The 20,628-nt window shown below is 46.4% G+C and overlaps 1 protein-coding gene and 1 long non-coding RNA gene across 2 annotated transcripts; both read right to left on the reverse strand.

Annotated features, from left to right (window-relative positions):
* Positions 1 to 2,311: 2,311 nt before the first annotated feature.
* CHST7 (carbohydrate sulfotransferase 7) lies at positions 2,312 to 9,682 on the reverse strand. Its single transcript, XM_030477500.1, has one exon. It carries the CDS (start codon positions 9,052 to 9,054, stop codon positions 7,675 to 7,677), a length of 1,380 nt encoding a protein of 459 aa, XP_030333360.1. The 5' UTR covers positions 9,055 to 9,682; the 3' UTR covers positions 2,312 to 7,674.
* An 8,260-nt stretch (positions 9,683 to 17,942) lies between these two features.
* On the reverse strand, positions 17,943 to 19,308 carry LOC115604410. The gene is made up of 3 exons (XR_003990269.1): positions 18,634 to 19,308; positions 18,246 to 18,272; positions 17,943 to 18,168 (listed from the first exon to the last, which is right to left on the reverse strand). It is a non-coding gene; the product is annotated as an uncharacterized LOC115604410 (long non-coding RNA).
* Positions 19,309 to 20,628: the final 1,320 nt, after the last annotated feature.

The raw sequence follows: 20,628 nt of genomic DNA on the forward strand, positions 1-20,628 counted from the left end.
TTTACAACATTTCCGTGAAGGTCAGCAGAATGTACAAAGCATCTTTAAACCGGGGCTCAGGTCTCTTTGTACATCAAAGCTGATTTTTCAGCACTCTGTACAGAAATTTCCATGGATCACAGGGCTCCTGGATCACACAGCTTCCTATCTTGCCATAATGTGGTTGTCTATCAGATGAGTTCCTTTCCATTTCTAAATTAATGGAGTTGTCTTTTAAAATGGGTTGTCTTTTTTCCCTCCCTTCCTGCCACGCTGTTCTCATGGTTAAAAAAAAAACAAACCTTCTTCCAACTTCCAGGCTGAAGTGATTCATTGCTAATGTACAAAAATCTGTTCTTCTGCCAGTATTGTTCATAGCTTGATTACCTCTCTCCCACACTGCTGTGCACCACTGTCCTCTTTCAACATTGACTTTGAGGCTAAATAAACCACGCAGCTTAGTCTTCTCCAAGACAGAGGGCTGTTCTTTCACTTGACATTTCTCAGTATCTATTAAGAATCTGAATACATCCCCTTAGGGCTTGGGTGGCTAGGACAGAGAACACGTTAATGCCACTGCACATGTGCTCTTTTCCCAACTAGGGGTTCAGAGTCACCCCACGAGGTCCTCGACCAGGCACACCCACATGCTGCAAAGTCAACTCCAGCATACCAACCATGTCACTCAGCTTCTGAACGCCTGATACGAACTTGGCCTCTTCAGAAAAGCTAACTTATTTGTCTAACATTTCACAGATAGTCTGGTGCCAGGGACCGAGTCCAGTTCCTCTCGCAGCTTTCTGAATACCTCAACCATGAGGCACTGTTCCATCTTTTCTCCTCCTTCAGTCTCCTATCGGATTCCTGCCTGCTTCCTAACTTCTGCCACAGCTCAGCAATGCTCACGGTGCCAGATGCATTGCACAATCCATTCCTGCCCCAGATGGGTCTAACCTTGCGCCCTGACCACATGCTGTAGAGGAGGGAAAACCAACCACCTGTGATATATGACTGTGAAGGAGCACAAAAGAGGAGGCAGCAGATTTCCTTCAGTGCTTGCCTTTGCAGCACAGACACTGGGTGTCTCTGTAAGTGTCCGCATACAAGAGGTTTCCTGGCATTTTTTGAAAAGCTCATACTGAAAACAATAGATGCCAGTGATACACACTGAGTCACTGCCACAAGTGGGACTTTCAAATCCAGTGTGCAAACACCTGTCACTTGAACCAAGGACACGGACAAGGACCTCCTCCAGAGCCCTCTGCTCTGGTGGCTGGTGGTAATGCCCACTGCGGAAGGGACACAAAGGCACTCCCAAAAGCACCTCTGGCAAAGGCAGCCAGATGAGACAGCTCTCACATCATCCCTTATACTCACAAACTGAGCTTGACAGTACTGGGAGGCAGGGGAAGACTATTTTTACAAGCTTAAGCTTTACAACTTTGGTTTTGCAGGAGAGCACTTCTTCCCATGCCTCCCACCCCGATGCTGCTAGGAGAGCTGTGGGGCAGTTAATAAATGGCTTATGCAGAGGGGAAGAGAGGAGTCCATTTTTCAGGAGAAATGTGTTTGTATGGGCTGAGAGAGAGTGTAGGGCAAGTTGCTGTTGCCCCGTGGACCAGCACTCCACTGGAGGGGCTGGTCCACCACCAGCTGTCTGCACAGCCATTTGAACAGAGAAGTGGGAAAAAATGACTTTGAAGAGCTACCAGTTTTCCCTCTATGATTTGGAATTTGCCTTGCCCTGTTGCCTATCGCCCTGAGCTCTCCCTCTCCACCTCCTCCAAATAATGCTCTCGGGGCAATTCCCAGTGCTTCACTGCAGCTCAGCTCTTGGTCCCTACTTCTCCTCCCAGCTTACTCTCTGTGCCCTTTCTTCCCATATGCTGCTAGCTGACTTTTCCAATTAAACCAGTCACAGCTTCCTGCTGCCGCTCCTCATCAGATCCCAGTCCCTCATCCCTCTCACACCCAAGCTCTTTGCCCAACAAATCCCACTCTCTACAACTCCAAGGCGATTCCTTTCCCTTGCCCCCTTGCATTTTCCCCATCTGTCATTAACGTCTTCTCCCTCTCACCTACAGACCTTTCCATATTTAAGCACTGGAAAGCTGAATGTTGGATTCAGGAGTCTTCCTTAGACTAACAGCAGCAGGGAAAGAGGGGCTAGAGCAGAAGGCACTGGTGGGCGTGCAGGAATAGCAGATTCCTCCCTGCTCAGTCCCAGCGCCGCAGCCTCAGCCATAGTTACATGGCTTTGATTCCCACTGCCGTATGTCTTGTACCACCCTGAGCTTTTCTATGGGAAAGAAAGAGGTTTGAGCACGCTCACTGAAGATAAAACCAATGCAGATTTTATTTGGTATAAAACAAAGATACACACACACATACCAAAACCACTTTTACTGAGCACATGCTATCCATTTTTTACAAACATTAACGTATTTGGCCAAATCAGAATAGAAGGCAGAGGTAAAAACAAAACACAAGGGGCATCCTCTACACAGAGGTCATTTCCTCTACCCAAATTAGAGTTCCTGTCCCAAAGCACTGAAGTGACCAATGATTACAAAGAAACAGCTTTGAGAATCTGAACATAGGCAAAAGGCCACAACATTCTAACCCTGGGTTCAAAAGAACGTGCACTGTTAGGACTGAAGTTCCCCACAGAGACTTAAACCTTAAGCCCAAGATGAAAAGTTTCAGCCTATGTACAATTGAAGTTTGGCAAAGTTGGACAATCAGAAACAGAGAAACAAATTTGAAAGCACCAGGAAAAGACACAATTCCCATTTACCAACACCAAGAAACGATGCTGCAGGTACCATAGGTCAACAGCAGAGCTTAATGCCTCAGTGCTGAAAGGAAGGAAGGAAGGAAGAATTTCCCGGCACTCAATACCCTGACAAACTCTAAGGACTAAAGCATTAAGAGGCTTCCAGCCCACTGTCCAGAGCCAAGACTGCCAGAGGTACACCCCAAGAGAGAGCAACAGGCCTCAAGTCACTGAAACCCACCACCTCAAAGAGTTTGGATTTAACATTCATCCCCTTAAACCACAGACAAAAGGACAACCTGGGCCCCAGCCCCTCACTCACACACACAAACACACAGGTAGCCAGTGAGGTGCTGAAAACTTCCATGAGTGCAAGATTTGCTTTGACAGATGTATTTTTCCCATATCCTTCTCCATGGCAGTAGGTGTCACATTAAATAGGAATGGCAAAATAACATGTAAGGTAGTCCCAGTGCTGCACGGGTCGCAGGGTGATCCTGAGTGATGACATGCACCTTCTTACTGTCCCCATGCTCCAGACACATCAGAGTCACAGCAGCAACTCTTTGTGTTCCAGAAAGGAACAGAACATGCCATCAGCCTTTTTGGATCTTAGTGTTTCAGGAGCTCAGTTCTTCACGGAAATGCTGTTTAAGTGAATTATTGTAATACACCCTGAAATTCTGTGCTGCTTTTTTTAACATCAAGCTTACTAAAAGTGGTGATACTTAGAACTTAATGTAGTAGCTTGCAACTTTTCTTGATGCACAGACTGATGGGGGTGCTAAAATGACCCATGCAATAAGAAACCTGGAGAGGGACTTTTCACAAGCGCCTGTAGTGACAAGACAAGGCGGAATAGCTTTAAACTGACAGAGGGAAGATTTAGATCAGATACAACAAAGAAGTTCTCCACTATGAGGGTGCTGAGGCGCTGGCACAGGGTGCCCAGAGAAGTTGTGGCTGCCCCATCCCTGGCAGTGTTCAAGGCCAGGTTGGACGGGGCTTGGAGCAACCTGGTCTAGTGGAAGGTGTCCCTGCCCATGGCAGGGGGTTGGAACTGGATGATCTTTAAGGTCCCTTCCAATCCATTCTATGATTCTATGAAATACCTAACTCCATGACTGTTCTAACACTCTAGCACTAGATACTGCAACTATTTCTATTGTATCTGAAGTACGCAAGTACATGCCACAGATAACTACAAGGACTCTGTCAGTAATGCTCTAGGGAGAAAACGGCAGGGGCCAAGTATATCTTGACCCTGGACTTTCAGCATTTCTCACAAGTATGTCACTACAGTTGTCTCCCCAAAAGCAGCTGTTTAAATACGGATATAATGTTGTAAGAGAGACATTAACAGTTCTGGTGTGGAAATATCACAGCCTTTTATGAACAATTACAGTACTCAAGTTTCTACCTCCTGTAAGGCAGACACATGATGACCAGAAGTAAAGTAAAAACAGACAAGAGAAATAAGTCTTGTGAGCATTTGTCAGTTTTGTTCCCCACTAGCTGTTAATTCATTACATTTAATGTAGCACAAGTAGGTGTTTTTCCCAAATCTCAGTATGAACGACTAAAAGCTCGTGGCTCAGACCTTTTGATTCTAAGCTTGCCAAGTTCGGCTTGGCTATAAAATGCGTTTATTATTCCCTTGCTTAACATGCCATCCTCTGCTCTAATAGATGCAGTTATGGTTTCGTTTTCTACATCATTTAGTAGAACTGGGACTTTACTTCAAAATCTCAGTTGAGCCCAGTAACAGTAAAAAAGCTGGTGATGGAGCCATGAACGTCCAGCTGCTCTCAAAATGCAGTTTAACCACAGGTGTCCTGCTTTCAGCAAGCTCTGCTTACTTCCAAAGACCTCTGCCCATGAAACTGCATGCTGGTCGTCCCAGTCAGACCTGTTTCGGTCTTTTCTGCTAAGTACCAACACTGACATTCGACACTACATTATTTTTTTCCTTCAAGGAATGAGTTTCAAGGCCGGTAAGTGCATGCTGTAAGCATCCTGAACAATGCTTTCCAACACCATCAAAACACTTTGAGGAGAAAAATGGAATGCATTTGTTGGAGAGCCCTAGTTGTCCTCCTTAGGCAGCGGAATTTTAGAAAGCCTTCTAGTGACTGACGCACACTCATTGCAAAATCAGTCATTAAGCAACCATCATCCAGTCCTAGATGCTCTTGCACATCCTGCTCCAAGGTCCCGCTCTGGGCTTCTCACTCCTTTTTCAGCTTTGGATATTCCCCGTGGATTGTTTTGAAGTCTTCTAATGAACTCCGCACCCTGAATGCAAACTGCAAATTGCACTTGCTGTATTTCATACATTTTGCCCAGCAGAACTCTTTTCACAGCATACAAAAGAACCCTAAAAGAACAGCCTGGGATCAGAAAAAAATGGAATGAATCACTAATGAAGAGCAATTGTGTTAGTGAACAACTTCTGTTGAGAGAAATCATTCTCAATACAGAAAACGCATCTATTTCAAACAGGGAAACTGCTTCAGAAAAGACCAAGTAATCTGCAGTTAGTGTCTTCTTCCCAGCTATCAGCATCAAGTGAAGCTACATGGCAACACTTCTTTCTTCATCACAATGAACCAGTGTAAGTGAAACTAAGTGCGGATTTCCAGAAGCTTCTTATGAAAGACATTTACCACCTGAAACAGTGAGGTGAGATGAGATTCCCTGTCGAGGTGAAGTGCATGTGTAACAGTAGCACTGTACAAATCTGTGATTGCCACTTGCTAAAAACAAATCAACAAGATATACCGGATTTTAATCTCCCAAATGATGTAAGAAAATAAGTACTGTATCGTCTTTTGGCTTGCAAGAAAATCTTAATTTCTTCCCAAGCCTGTCAGTACAAGCCAAGCTGGGTATACTCCCAGAGAAGCCTTCCAAAATAGGTTACCCAACATAGGTTATCAAGGCGTTAATATAGGTATTGTCCATCCATACAAATACCATTGCTATACATACCAGCAGAACATCCAGAGACAAATTTTGCTCTCACAGTGCCTGAGAGTACAAAAACATCCCTTAGAGCATACCAAGGGTTGTTCCAGCATAAAATGAGCCCCTGAAATTTCTGCTTCAAGCAGAAACCAAAGGATGCAGAATTGTATGAAGCAGGCTACTGTGAAATGGGTAGATTTACTCAAACGCATTTTTATGGCTACATTTCCCTGTCAGACAATGAAAGAAACCGGCTTCTTGTGCCAGCGTACTTGCAGGTGGGAGGGGCAAGGAAGAAAAAGAGCTGAAGTAACAGAAGGTTCATCCTAACACACTGATGGGTTTTACAGCACAATATTCAGAGCACGAACACCTACAATGCAATCCAAATGTTTCCTCCATGATAACATAATGTATTTGAAACGCTGTTTTCCAACACTTTATATAAATATTTCTTTCTTCCTGATCCCACATTATTCTGTTTGAAGTTCATGTTCTCAGTTTGTTTTGAGGACTGCATGTAAATATCCCTATAACCCTGTGTACTCTTGTGGGGCCATTTAAACGCTACCAGACTGTAATGGACCCAAAAGCAGATGCCAAGAAGTCACAATCCTGCATCCCTAAGTTACAACTGAACCTTCTATCTCCAGATTAAGAAATAAAGAGGTACTCACAGATATATACACACACACGCATGCACACCCTTCTCATACAAGTTGCAGGATATTTACAGGAAAAAATATTTTTAAAAACCCAAATGAAACTTAAGTTTGGGGTTTTTTTCTTTCTTTTTTAATACAATTTTTTATTTGGGAACTTCGCGATTAATTTTGTCTTGGCCTCTTAGGAAACATTTGCTTTTGTCCAGGACTTGCCAGCTGAGAGGATGTTATTGTTCGGAAGGGATGTGACCAGGAGGACCCTGTGCACGGCACAATGTGTCAGCCCGGAAGCAAGGGAAGAAAAGTGGTTCTCTCATCTGGCTAAGAAAACCAAATGGAAACATTGAGCGTTCGCCTTCCAGTTACAGTCACCCCCAAGTGTGTCCCCAAGTAACATGTTAGTCACGGGTATCTCACATGAGTATCACCACCAAAATATATCAATATATTAAAAAAGAATCCCTACTTTAAAAGGAATTACAGATTTCTTTAGAAATGCAAAGATTTCTGCCACAAACATCTTCAAAACACATAAGCAGGTTAATGCTTACCCCACTGCTCTGAATGATGGATGGGGTTTGACACGGCCCCCGCCCCTCAGCCTGTGCCCCCCCACCCCGAGCATCAGCAACCCGTCCTGGCAGCAACCATCCCTGTGGAGCCACCCAGTCGGTCGGGAGCAGGAGAGCCAAGCCCTCCCCAGCGGCCGGCACACTCCTGCCTGCCTGGGCTTCCAGTGGAGTCTGCAGCCAACTTCACTCAAGTGTTTCACACTTCACAGTACATGTTTCAGTAGCAATATGAGAGCCCAGCATGCTTCAGTGCTCGGGAATGGTGATGCTCCTGCAGCATCACCTTTGAAGCCCTCTAGTTCCTTGCTGAGAGTCTTCATCTGGGAGATTTTTAAGTTTCAATGCAGTTTTCTTGAAGAACACCTGTGCTTTGTGTGCGGTCACCATTCCACGTGAGGTGCTGTGCCCAGAGGACACCTCTTACCAAACCCTTCTCTTAAACAAAGCATTCTCCATGCCCTCTCAGCGGTGGCCACGGTCCCACGAGGAAGCGCAGCCCCACCAAAGCCAGCAGCGGGAAGCAGGGCCCTGAGCCCTGCAGCACCGCCTGCTCCTGAGGCGAGGCTGGTCTGCGCCAGCGGGCCGGGAGCGCCCGGCCCGTGAGGCGAACGGCACCCCGCGCCCAGCTCGGCCCCACAGCGCCCGTCCGCCCTCGGGACCGCCCGCCGCAGCCGCGGCCCCCAGCCCGGCCCTCACCCGGCGTCGGGCGCGGGCGCTACCGGGCGTCGCCGGCGCTGAGCGGGTAGGCGAGGAGACTCATGGCCTCGCCGCAGGCGGCCTCCACCTGCCGCACCTGCTGCCGGCTGAGGCGCTCCCGCCAGGCATGGATGGCCTCCCGCGCGTCGCGGGCGGAGATGAGGAAGGGCCGGTCGGAGGAGTAGGCGGCGCCGCGGGTCATGTTGAGCACGAAGTCCTCCAGCGCGGGCGGCACGGGCAGCCCGGCGAAGCGGAGCAGGCGGCGCAGCTGGGCGCGGGGCTCCCGCACCAGGTCCTCGTAGCGCAGCTGCGTGTAGCGGCGGCGGACCCAGGCCGGGGCGCGGCGGGCCAGGAGGAGGTCGCGCAGCCAGGCCTGGCAGATCACCTCCAGGGCGCCGCCGAGGAAAAACTCGGCGCGGTGCTGCGGCGCCCGCCCGCCGCCCAGCACGCCGGGCAGCTGCTGGTGCGGGTGGCGGAGCGTCCCCCGCGGCTCGGCGCGGTGCCGGCTGCGCAGCACCTGGATGCTCTCCCGCAGCAGCGCCTGCCGGGCCTTGAGGCGGGAGTTGTGGACGGCGCGGGGGTCGCGGAAGAGCTGCACCACGCGGAGGTTGAGGCCGGGCTCCCGCAGCAGCGGCAGCAGCGCGCCCAGCTGCAGCAGCCGCACGTCCTTGATGACCACCACTGGGTATTTGCGGCACTCGGCCTCCAGCTCCCGCAGCGCCCGCGGCGGGCACGTCTCCTCGCAGGCGGCGCCGTCGACGAGGCCGATTTCGCCGCGGGCCCGCGGAGCACCGGGGCAGAGCGGCGGCGAGCAGATCACCTTGTTGGTCCTCCAGCCGAAGATGCCGGCCGTGGTGAGGTTGTCGGCGGCGGGCGGGGCGGGGGCCAGCGGGTCGCGGGGGCCGGGCGGCGCGGCGTAGAGGTGCAGGACGGAGAAGTCGCATCGGAAGAGGGCGCGCAGCATGTCGCGGAGGGCGCCCTGCAGGCTCAGCGCGTCCCCCGGGTACAGGGCCTGCCACAGGTGCCACATGGGCTCGTAGAGGTAGAAGACGTCGGGGTGCTGGTTGAAGAGCTCCCCGAGGAAGGAGGATCCCGTGCGCCAAGTGGCGTGCAGGTAGATGTGCCGCTTCCCCGCCGCGCTGCCGTTACCCGCCGCCTCGTCCCCGTCCTCGTCCTCCTCTTCCTCGTCCAGCGGCGGCTGCTGCTGCTCCCAGCCCCACTCGCTCAGCGCCTCTTCCAGGCTGGGGCAGCGCCGCAGCAGCGGCTCCTCGTCCGCCCGCCCGCGCCGGGCCCCGTAGTCCAGAGCGTAGGGTACCAACAGGAGCAGCACCAGCGTGTACAGGACCAACACGGCGGCGAAACGGCGGTGCTCGCCCCGCCACCGCCGGCGGCCCTTCATCGCGGGGGTCGGCTCCGGACCGCCGGAGCTCCGACGACCCTCTGGCTGCCGGAGGAAGGCTCTTCGCGAAGAGGCAAAGTTAGCGGCGGCGGCCCGGCCCGCCCCGCCGGGGAGCACGCCCACGGGCACGCCGGACAAGCTCGGGGCTGCCGGCCCTGCCGCTCGCCCGCCCGCCCTCGCCGCCACCGCCTCCTCCTTCGCCTTCTCCTCCTCCTGCTCCTCTTCGCAGCGCGACGCGGAAGCGCCCGCACCTGCCCCCGCCGCCGCCTGAGGAGCCGCCGCTGGCGGCGGGGCGCGGGCTGCTGCGCTGAGCGGGGCGCCGCGGCGGCCCTCGCCCAGCCTCTCTCCCTCCCTCCCTTCCTCTCTGCCTCCTCCCCCCGGGCACGGCCGGAGGGGCGGGCTCGGCACCTCGGGAGTCACCTCCGCCCGGCAACAGGCGCACCGCTAAGGAGGGAGGTTAGCCAGGACAGGTACCGGGCAGCTGAGGGTGTCCTGAGGATGGATAACAGGACCTGTTATCCACCCGGTCTCCCGAGAAAAAGCACGCTACAGTAACGAGGTGCGAATGTATTTTTAGGACGGATGACAGCTATTAAAATCTGCAGCGGGTTTCAGAGATGCTGCAGTTCACCGCTGTAGAGAGCTGCGAGATTTCTCAGCCACGCTTTTGTCTGTGTGTGCGTGCAGATTGGGTACAGACATGTCCATCGTCACTCTCTGCTCCAGTTTATACATCTAAAAGTTTTGTGTCTGTCTGAGCTGTCACCTTTTGCGTCTGGTAGGAAGAAATGGGCACCCACAGGGGGATATTCAACCTGTCTTGGATGCCTGACAGCCTTCTGATAACCCGTTATTAACTACAGTGGGAGCATAACATTACCGGCTCAGGCTTAGACTTATGGATTTTTTAGACATCTAAGATTAGTTTAAATAAATCTCTTGTGGGATGGAAAGTCAAAAAAGAGGTTGCCTTGAGGCTTGTCAGTTCAAATGTGTAGTCTCAAAATCTCCATCCCAGCCCCTGCCTGATCTTAAGATGCTCACAGAAAGAGATGAACCATGATCCCATATTTCTAGTTAAGGTTTCTGGCAGGAAAGCACTGAGCCTGTCCTGCTGATGGTGTGGCAGGGGCTGCTGACTATCCTAACCTTTAGGCAGTGGATGGCATCCTCTTTAAAACACTGCTAATATTTAAGGATGGCATTCAGAGTGAAATTCATTGAGGATAACACCATTCTCACTCTCAGTATGTGATGCTTTGTCTCCCAGAAGAGTCTATGCAGTATGTGTGCACCTGTAGTAAGGCATAGGATACATCCTTAGTCAACCATGCCTATGTTGTAAGGCATACAACAGGGCACGGATGTAACCCACTAGTTACATAGGTTCTAAAAATGCTCCTTCTATAGTATAGACATATAGACAGGGAGTGTACAGCTGCTGCACATAGCTTGAATGTCTAGCTGTGAAAGAATACTCTGATTTCAAATTTATCAGGCAAAATACAAGGAGCACAAAGCAATGAGAGGGAAAAAGCATGCTTCTCTTCTGTCCAGGTGGGGAGCCAGAATTCTGCCTGCTAACACTTGGCCTCTGTTAAGTAAGTGTTAAAGACTGGGCTTCCTGCAGTTTATGGCGTGCTGAGTGAGTAGATGGTGCCAAACAAGACTTGTAGGCTCCTGTGCAGAAGAATGTAGAAATGATGGCATTGAAAAGGAAGTTCTGCCCCAGCATAACATTTCACCACTTATATTTTTAGTGGCTTTGGGCTTTTTAAACAGCAAGATACACCAGTGTGAGTTTCAGCTCTGATTCTGTATAGTCCAGGATTTCATCTGGACTCTCAAGCAACCAAAGGAGGACAGCAGAATAAAAACACATTTGCCAAAACCAAGTCGCAGTCTTGCCAAAAAACCTTCCCCAATCCAAGGAACACAGATATCAAGTACTCTGAGATATAATATTGATATGATATGATATGGTATGATATTTTGAGAGGTATCTCCAGTGCAACTGACTTGAGGTATCATGCAAACTAGTAATTTTGGCAGAGGTACCAAGATGGGATCCTGAGAAATGCGCATGAGAATGGATAACTTCTGAACTGCTGGCGTTTCCCTGTGTAAGACAGCAGTTGGAAGTAGCATCAGCACCATCGCTGACAAAGCAGCTGCAGTGCAATACATGTTATCTTAAAGTATTTTTGCTTTGTTTCTATGACAGGTACTTGTCTAAAAACTAAAATCAAGGCCTTAAAATGGCTTAACTAAAGTGAAGATGTCTTGAAAAGAATAAAGCATCTCACAGAGTAAGATGTCTTGCCTGACAAACGAAAAACCATAGAAATAAAACTACCTATGTGTTATGAGGATTTTTTTTCAGACAAACTACAAACTTCTGTGGCAACTGTTCTGGAAAAAGTGAAAGTCACAAATCACTTTACCACAGGCTACATCTGTACTAAGATAAAAACACAGCCAGTTGTTAAAAGATTATCAAACCAAAAAGAATTACAGTGTTTTGTTCCGCATCTTTGCATTGGTTCCTCTACTGAAAGAGGATTTAGCCTGTGTTTACTTTTTTTGTTTTGGGTTAGGGCTTTTTTTGGCATGGGGAAATTCCGGTATTCATTCTGCCACCCAGCGGGTGCCCGGGCTAGGCTTGAAATCCCTGAGCTCCAGCTTTCCTGAAGGGTCACAAGGAGTGCCCAGTTGGAGCATTGGTGAGCAGATTGTTGGTCGTAATAGAGATGGAAAGCGAATGGCTTTCACTTTTCTCACTTTTCAGTTCTGCATTAATTTATTCTCTCTTCAGCACAGATAAGGGGGATGATTTTCCCTCATTTAGGCTTTTTCTATCAACCATAAAGACGTGATTTACACATACAGATGATCTTCTGCATCTCCTTCTGAAAGCAGGATAATTCAGTACCCAAGAGAGGCAGCCAGGCTCTTTGTCATTGATCTGCGAAGCAGCCAGCCCATTTGGCATCTAGCTCCTGCCATTTCTTGGTGATAATTCTGTGCTTTATGTTATTTTATAAGGAGGGGGGGGAAAAAGAACATAGGCATAACATGTTCTGCATAGGTTAGTATAGCAGTATTTTCTTTCTAGTTTCCAAGCTTGTCATTGAAAGTACTGGCTGTTTTTAATCTAACATAACATTGGCTTCCTGTGTTTTATCTCTCTAACTTAATTTTTGCTCTTCCGCCTCCCATGGTACTTCTACTGAGAAGAGAGACAGTAAACGCTGGAACAACGCATTTCTGCCTCAGAATCATTTTTATCTTCTCAGCAGAGGTTTCAAAATAGACATAGTCGCCTCTGTATCTAGCTATCTTTCAGCTCTCACATGCTCTTGTCATTTTCAAAGAGCACTTTGTGATTAAAAATAGCTTGATTAGCTGATAAAATTAAATACGCTTTGCACAGGGAGCACCGCCCTCGAACATCCTGGCTGTTAATGAGCACTCTGCTTGCACATACCGTCACTCACAGGCTTCAGCCAAAAGGAAGTCCGTGGTTAATGGCAGCTTAAAAGGCTTCAAGAAGCCAACAAACGAGGACAACATTTTTATTTTTGAAGTTGCTTTGTCATCAGATGTTTCAACATGTGCAGTGCCACATGTTTCACATATGACACCAGTCTTGGTAGTTCACATTTCAGAAGGGATATGCTGAGAATAGTGGGATGGAGAAGCTGGTCCAGGCAAGATGGATGGCACAGAAGGGAATTTCCGCAGTGGAGTTTCCCCTGAAGCGAAACAGAGACTGAGGGCCTGCTAAAGGTCGAAAGTATCACAGAAGTTTTGGGAGACTCGGTGGAAATGTAGAGGATATCTGAAGAAAGTGGAAAGTCAGACAAAAAGAGAGGAGACTTCTAACCCAGGGGCTAGTGAGCAGCTGTGTGCAAGGGGCTTTAGGTGCAAAGCCACATGCAGAAGGTGGCAATTCAGCTCTCTGCACACATCCAATGTCACCTGCAAGAAAGAAGAGGAAATAGGGCAGGAAAACTGTGGCATTCACAACTCTCTTGGTGTGTGTACTGCTTCTGCTAGCTAAACTGGCACAAGTCCAGACCTCTAAGTTTCTTTGTGGGCTGATCTGAAAGAAGCCAGGTATGCAGCTTCAGGTTTTGGTTAATACAATCAAGTAGCCACCATGCAAATCATACCACCCAATGGCTCTCTGCAAAAAAGCGGGTGCAGTGGGAAGGACGAGACCCCTCAGTTACCCTCCAGACTGAGGGGAGCTGATGGTTGAGTTTGGGGACCAACCAAAGAGTCAGAAGGGAGGGGATCCGTTTCTCTTTTCTCTCTCCTGACTTTCTCCAGTTATTCCTAACTGAGAACTGGTGAAGTTGTAAGGTTAGGCACAGTTAGCTGCTGCTCTCCACTGCCTGACGTGAGAGCCAGGCACAGAGCGTGAGCTGGGGAGGTGTTCAGATGAAGCCCAGCACGGCAGCCTGCTTTTGGGCTAAGGGGTGCTTGTTAGCACAGTCCAGCATTGCTGAACTGGCTGCAGCAGCCTGATGGGTACCCAGCCAGGGGAGCTCTTCTGTGCCTGAGAGAAGCAGACACATTTCATTTCCATTGCTGATTTCTTTAAAAAATGAAGCTATTACTAATATACTGTGCTGCAAGTGTCAGGGTAGGGATTGTCTGTGGTTTTCCAAGATGTGAGATCCGGGTTTTAAAATGGAAAAAAAAAAAAAAAAAATTGAAAGCAGGTTTTTTTGTTTTGTTTCACTTTTAAATTTAAAACATGGTTCCTTTTATGTCATCAGTAATCTTGTGAGCTTCCTCCAAGAAAGGAAGATAATGCCCTCATTGAAGGTGATAGAAAATGCTGCTAGGAAATGCAACAGGAAAATGCAGGAGGTGGAAGGCAGGGCAAAACAAATTTATGTATTTGTTGAGGTTCAACAGGAAGTTCAAAAGGAAAAATCTATTACTATTTATAACAGTGGAAATTTGGATAATTCAGTCACAATGAAAGAAGAAAACCTCTATCCCGTGATCCAACTCAGTGCTAATGTAACTTGAGTCTTTCAAAGTTACGCCAAGTATGGCTCCAATCTGAAGGCTTTAAGCTCTTCCCCTGCAGAGTGTGCTCTGTTGTCCCATTAGCAGTGAGACACTCATCACACAGCCCAGAAACGGGCTTATGCTGCACAAATAGCCAGCACCTCTGTTGAGCCTCCCGCTGCCTGGCAATTTACAGTAGCTGCTGAAGAAAAATTATTCCGAGGGTAATGTGTTTGGGGTCTCACAGCTTTGAGTGCACGGAGTGCCTCAACAGTAAAATGCGTGGGAAATAATTGGTTTTAATGGCAGAAATCGTGATTCCTTTTATATTTTCTTTCATTGTCACAGCCTTACTATTGCTGAATTAGAGATGCTGATTAAGAGTAACAGAAAGCTTTCACAACTCAACAAGTTAAGCCTTTGTGTTGGTATAATTAGGGAACTAAATCTTTCACAGCTCAGTCAAGCGAAGAAATGAACTAGAAAATTTGAGACCTATTTTTAAACGAGGATTATTTTTTCTCCAAAAAACCCCCTCCGACAGTCATCATAACAAAATACTTGCAGCTCTCCTGTGCCTTCATGCTGCAGCACTTTCATGCACAGAAATAATTTTTGGACCAAGAATCAATCTGCTTTTTTATTAATTTCATTCTTACTCGCAAATCCATATTGGCATGTGCAAATGAAAATGCTGAGGGCTCAGTCACTGCACCTATCTTATAAATTTGTCCCATTAAGTCTTCTAAAGATCATTTTGTAAATTCAGACTTTCTGATGCAAATGCTTTGCAGGAGACATTACTGTGCGTGTATGGGAGAAAGACAAATGCCAGAATGTATAATTCACTTGAAATTTATTCTTGTATATGCTTGTGCCAGATGATCTAACTTTTATGAGGAAAATGTTAGTGGGCAAAAGGGTAGCAATTCTGGGAAACTCCTGGGTTCCTGGAACCCCTGGGAACCAGTTTAGCTCCCTGGTTGTCATTACTGGTTATTAATGAGGAAGTCTTCCCCGGGTTTGTTATGCTGTTAATTGGGGTTTCCCAACTTGAATGGGAGTCAGCAGTCCACAGTTTCTTTTTTTCAGCTGCCTAATGAGTGCCACAGAGTTAAAAAATGGTGGCAGTCTCTTGCTTTCGGCCTTCACTATGAGCTTTACAAAACCTGGCCAAAGGGATCACAGCATAACCATGTAGCTGCAGCACAACATTTATTTAGTGATGCATCCGTATGCTTAAAACACAATATGAAAACACTTTTGGTTTGACCATAACCTTTATCAACAAGGAACTTGTACACTGGCTAAACATACTTCTCGGGCTCTGCAGGACAACCCCGTTTACGTTTTCAGTGCCATCATTTTACTTCATGGCTCCTAAACTGAGGTCTTTGTGAGTATAGGCATGTCAAGCTGATGCTGAGCCCAGTTGAGCTTGGTCATAAGCTGCTGAATATCAATAGTTTTAAAAGGAAATCTTCATGGTTAAAGTTTAAATCAAACTTTGACTACATATAGTTTATTATATTAAAAACTGGAAGAAATAGGTGGGTTATTTATCTGTGAGGACAACAGAAGATTTCCTTGTAGGACCCCATGCATGCCCACGTATGTGCAGACTCATGGATATCTGAGAATCTCTGTAACAGACAGACAACTGCACTGATGTGCACATCAGCTATCATGGATATTTTATTCCTACTCACTCTATCAAGTTTGTAGTTGTCAGAGGTAAGAGATTTGCTTCTCAAAGCTGTGGAACAAGGGCAAGGTGCTGCTGTCTGCAGTCCCAGAACTGGTGTCTGATACTTGCACTTCTCATTGTCAGGACCAAGCTTAGGTGGGAGTAAAAAGTAGACGAGCCGTTAGATATCAGCGCCCTGGCAGAAGAAAAGTGATTGGGACAAAATGCTTACACAAGTTTTCTGTGAAAGGAGGACTGCTTAAATTTATACTTGGCAAGTTTTGGTATGCAAACGTCAATTGTCAGGCTCTTTGCTGCTTTTGGCAATTTAATGCAGTTTTGGGTTTGATATGACTGTGAAAATTGTTTTAGAAAATTTACTAAAGCTTTAGCACGGAAATCATCCACTCTTCTGCTCTCAGAGGAGCTTCACTCTTACATTACCTATTAAAAAAATAAAGAGAAAACCCACAAACCCAATTCGTGAAACAAGTGGGTGAATAGAAGAAAACCACGCAGTAAAAGGTCATTACAGGATATAGCGGCTGATTTACAGATGAGAGATAACTAATGTTCTAGCTGAACAACAGAAAAACAGCCTCTGGGCTGACTATAGAAATGTTCTGGGAAAACCTGATCTCTCCATCTCCTGGAATTATCTTCTGTATGGGCAGGCTTCCCACATCATTTATTAGCTGCTGGACTTGGCTGTATGGAGAAGATCATGTAGGCATTACTGGTGGAACAGGTCATATCAGGCTGCTTGCTTGCTGGCCATGAGGTTCATCAGTCAAAGTCGGAGCATGTATTTGAACTCTGCTCTGCTTACAGGAAACGTTATTGTAGTTTCCTTTGCTGTATTTTGGTGGTATTAGTTGGCTTTTCTTTGTCCTTCCTTCATTGTCCTCAGTGAAGCCCAAAGCCTAAAGGCTTTTTTTGTTGATCCTCTTGCTGGATGGTCCAGTCACCCAACCTCCTGCCCAGGCAGGAGTTACAGACAGCTGTTCACATTCGTCTTGGTACTGGGATGAATTGGAAGGAAGCCCCTATTTCACATCTTGTTCTGACAAATTGCCATACTTTGTGGTTTATAATGTTTAGGGATTTTTGTGTGTGTGTGTGTGATTTCCTCTTCTACATGCTGTTAAGAAACACCCCCTGAAAACACTGCACAACTACTGGTAAATCAGGCAGAAAATTTTACTACATTTTCTAATATTTTAAGTATTTGAAATTGTTACCACAGCTGCTGCCATCTGAGATCTGATGAAGGTAAGTTTCCTCGAGCAAGGTACCTGATCGGGACCTTTCCTGACTGATGGATCCAGGCTGATGTATGGGGCCCAGGGCTATGGGCGGGTGGGGAGGAGCCCGGCAGGGCTTGGGAGGAACATTGGGTGCCAACAGTAGCCCAACACTTTGTAACTGACAGTCTTCTGCACTCTTGGCTTTCATTTCTGCCAAGAGTCACTTTGAGGGATGTCCTGGACACCCACCTACATCTGAGCTGTCTCTCTGCTGTAGGGACTGGGCTCTCCCACCTGTACTCACTAATGATTGCTAAAAGAGTAGAAACCTACTAGTGAGTTACTGTCTGTATATGCCCAAAGTAAGCATAACACAAACATTGCAAGTGTATGTCTTAGAGCTCTGAGTGTCCTTGATGCTTGCACAGCTGTATTGCAAGGCGGGTGGGGTGTCCCTGTGCATATTCGGACTGAGGAAAGTAACTTCTCTGCCATGCAGAGTGTGCTTCCAAAATGAGCAGAACCAGGTAGCTAAACAGCCTCTTTACATTTCACCAGTTTGCAGTTTTATCTGCTTGGTCTTCCAAACAGGTTTCACCCAAGCTCACAGTCTACTGAATGACTTTAAATAAATGTGGTCCTTCACAGTCGTATCACCTCGCTTCTCGAGTATCTCAGCCATAGCAGACTTGATGAGCACTGAGGATTTTCTTTGAGGCTCTGGTTTGAGCCATCTTCTGAGGGACACCTCCTAAACACGCAGACTCAGTCAGGACTACATGGTCCTCCTCCATCTGTCTGGGCCCTGGTGTCCCGACTTACTGACAGTCATCAAGGATATTAGCCAATTCAGCCATGCTCAGTATTTCAGGAAACTCTTTACTCTCAGTTCTCTCATTCTTGATCTATTTTCTTTGTTGCTCTTCCTATAGAACTCTCTCTTTTTTTTTTTTTTTTTTTTTTTTTTCTGATTTACAGCATGAATTGTCTCCACCCGAGAGTATCTTGGGCTTTGATGTACCACACCTTAGGTACTGACATAAAGGTTTTGTAGGGAAATTCAAATCACCGCTTTTCACAGTAGCTTGGCTTTGCTGACTTCAAGGGTTCAGATGATGCCTAGGGATTGCTTGGGGAAGCCTGACAGTTATTCTGCAATAAAGTCAAATAGATCAGCTTGCTTAAATGTTTTGTCGGGGATCTAAGATGCTCTGTGTCTATTTACTCACTTAATTTATCTTTATCCTGTGGGAGTCCTAAAAAAGAAAGAAAAAAAGAGTTTCTCTTTAAAGGGCTGCTGTGAAAACAGTTACAGTAATTAAGATTATCTGTGTTTGTGTTAGGAGACCAAATAAGAGCTCCCTGTGATGTGAGTTCCAGCCCTACATATTGCAGGATGGAGTTTTACTGCCTTGATTGCAATTCCTTCTGCCCAATAATGCATTCAAACAGAAAGCATTTAACGTCTTTTCTGACTTAATTAGCGATGCCTCCAACTGACTCGTGATGAAAGTAAAACTGGTGTCAACCCCAAACTGTGTGGCTTTGCTGACTGCTGTCTCAGCTTCTGCTGCCATTGAATGAGACCAAGTCAAGAACATGAAAACAATCTGATACCTTTAATAGATTATAGTGACATGTCTCAATGTCAGTTTTCAAGTGATGGATGTTCTTCAGTCATCAGCATCCTCATCAGCAATCAGCAGGTAAGGAGATAGCTTCTCAGCTGAAAAAATACACAGGTTTCCACTGTAATCCAAAACATTTTAAACAGCATTTACAGGATTGCCAGCAGCTTTCTAAACCAGTGTGAAAGGATTTTAAAATTCAAAATAGATTTATCTATTTCAGTTTGGAAAAAAACAGACCAAATGAACAGCATGTGGCTGATATTTCAATCCCATTAATTTGCCTATCAAACCGGACTGCTGTCTTTCTATTACTATTTTGAGACGTGTAATTTTGCAGTTCAGGAATAAAAAAGAATTCATTTTCTCAGTCATAGCTTTTTTAACAGACTAACATAAATGACTTAAAACCAGAAAAGGGTATTTCCTGTTTGCACTTCGCAGTTCTCCTGCTCATATTAATGCTGCTCTTCACATTATCCCTTTCTGTGTCAGCCTGTATCACTGCAGCAGAAACATCCTCAGAAGGCAACTCTGGATGTGGCTGCAGGAATCATAAGCCTATCAACATGAAACAGATATAATTTCAGTTTGGTGGAGTGGTACTCCTGTTACCTGTGTTACCTGTTGACAGAAATGTGATTTATTATGTATCTCTGATGTAGAAAGCTGTATTTAGAGGTTGAAATACAATAAAATTACATCAAGAAAAGCTGTCATCAAAGCTACACTATATAATACCAAGAGTTGCAATATAAACAATTGAAGCTTAAATTAAGCCAGGTCTTGATTTGGTTTGTTTTGGTTTTTTACTATGCTTTGCTCAGTATAGTGAATTCAATATCAAAATCATTCCGTTAATACCAAGATTACCTTTCTTTATATATCCTTATATAAACTCTAAAAAATTACTTTTTTGATCAAGAGGTCTAGACTAGGACTGGAGAATTTTACTGAACAAATATAAAATGTAGCTGAGCAGCAAAGCAGAACTATTTCTTTTTTAATCACAAACTTAGAACCAGTTGCAGCTCCCTTCAGTTTTTATTATGGTCATTCTCACATTACTGTTACAGAGCCATTAAGATACAAACATTAGCAAAATAGTTTCACTAAGACTCTTAGCAACTCTTAATTGAACGAAAGCACATGACAGTCTCAAATCTCTAGGTTATTTTGGGTAGAATAGTTCAGAAAACTCTATGAAAATATTTAGGATCGTGTTAAATTTGGGGAATATTTTCTCACCTACATTCTCCTATCATTGGCCTCGCTGACAGCTTTTTTCCTCCTCCCCCAGCCCTGCAGCATTCAACTCTAAAAATCACTCTCTGCAGTTCGGGCCCTCCCTGCAGCTCTGGCTGGAGCGCTGCCAGTGAGCTTCTGAGAGCTCTGCACTTTGAACTCCTGGTGGCCCACACCGCTGTCTGTCCAGGCAGCCTGGACAAACTTAACTTGGTTAGTTGGACTAATGGTTGCTGGACATATACAGACCGGTTACAGGAACCCCACTGATCTGCATATTTGCATCAAATTTGACACCTCTAAAAGATGCTGAGACTTTATGGCCTTGCTGCGAGCCTCTTTGGCTGTGTTTGGCTCCTGACATTGGCTGGACTGCATATAGACATGCGCCTCTTTCACATGGCATGTGCAAAGCTGTCACTGCCCTTGTCACGACGTTAAAAAAAAAAGGAACATGAGGATGGATGTCCTTTTGGCAATGATAATAAATGAGTAAAGTTAAAAGGTAGGGAAAAGTCGGGGGCTCACCTACTGTTTCCCCAGCCCTCGGGACTCTGGAAGGGCAGTGGTCAATCAGGTATGAGGCTCATGGCCACTTGAATTTGAAGTAGGTCACTAATATTGCAGTTATTTTTAAGCTAGCAATTGAAAAAGTGCTCACTATTTTCTACATTACAGACTCTGCTGTTCTGATGTCTTTCTCCAGAAATATAGTATGATGAATACAAACAGGTTTTTA

Source organism: Strigops habroptila, chromosome 2 (genome assembly GCF_004027225.2).
Source record: "Strigops habroptila isolate Jane chromosome 2, bStrHab1.2.pri, whole genome shotgun sequence".
Classification (NCBI taxonomy): Eukaryota; Metazoa; Chordata; class Aves; order Psittaciformes; family Psittacidae; genus Strigops; species Strigops habroptila.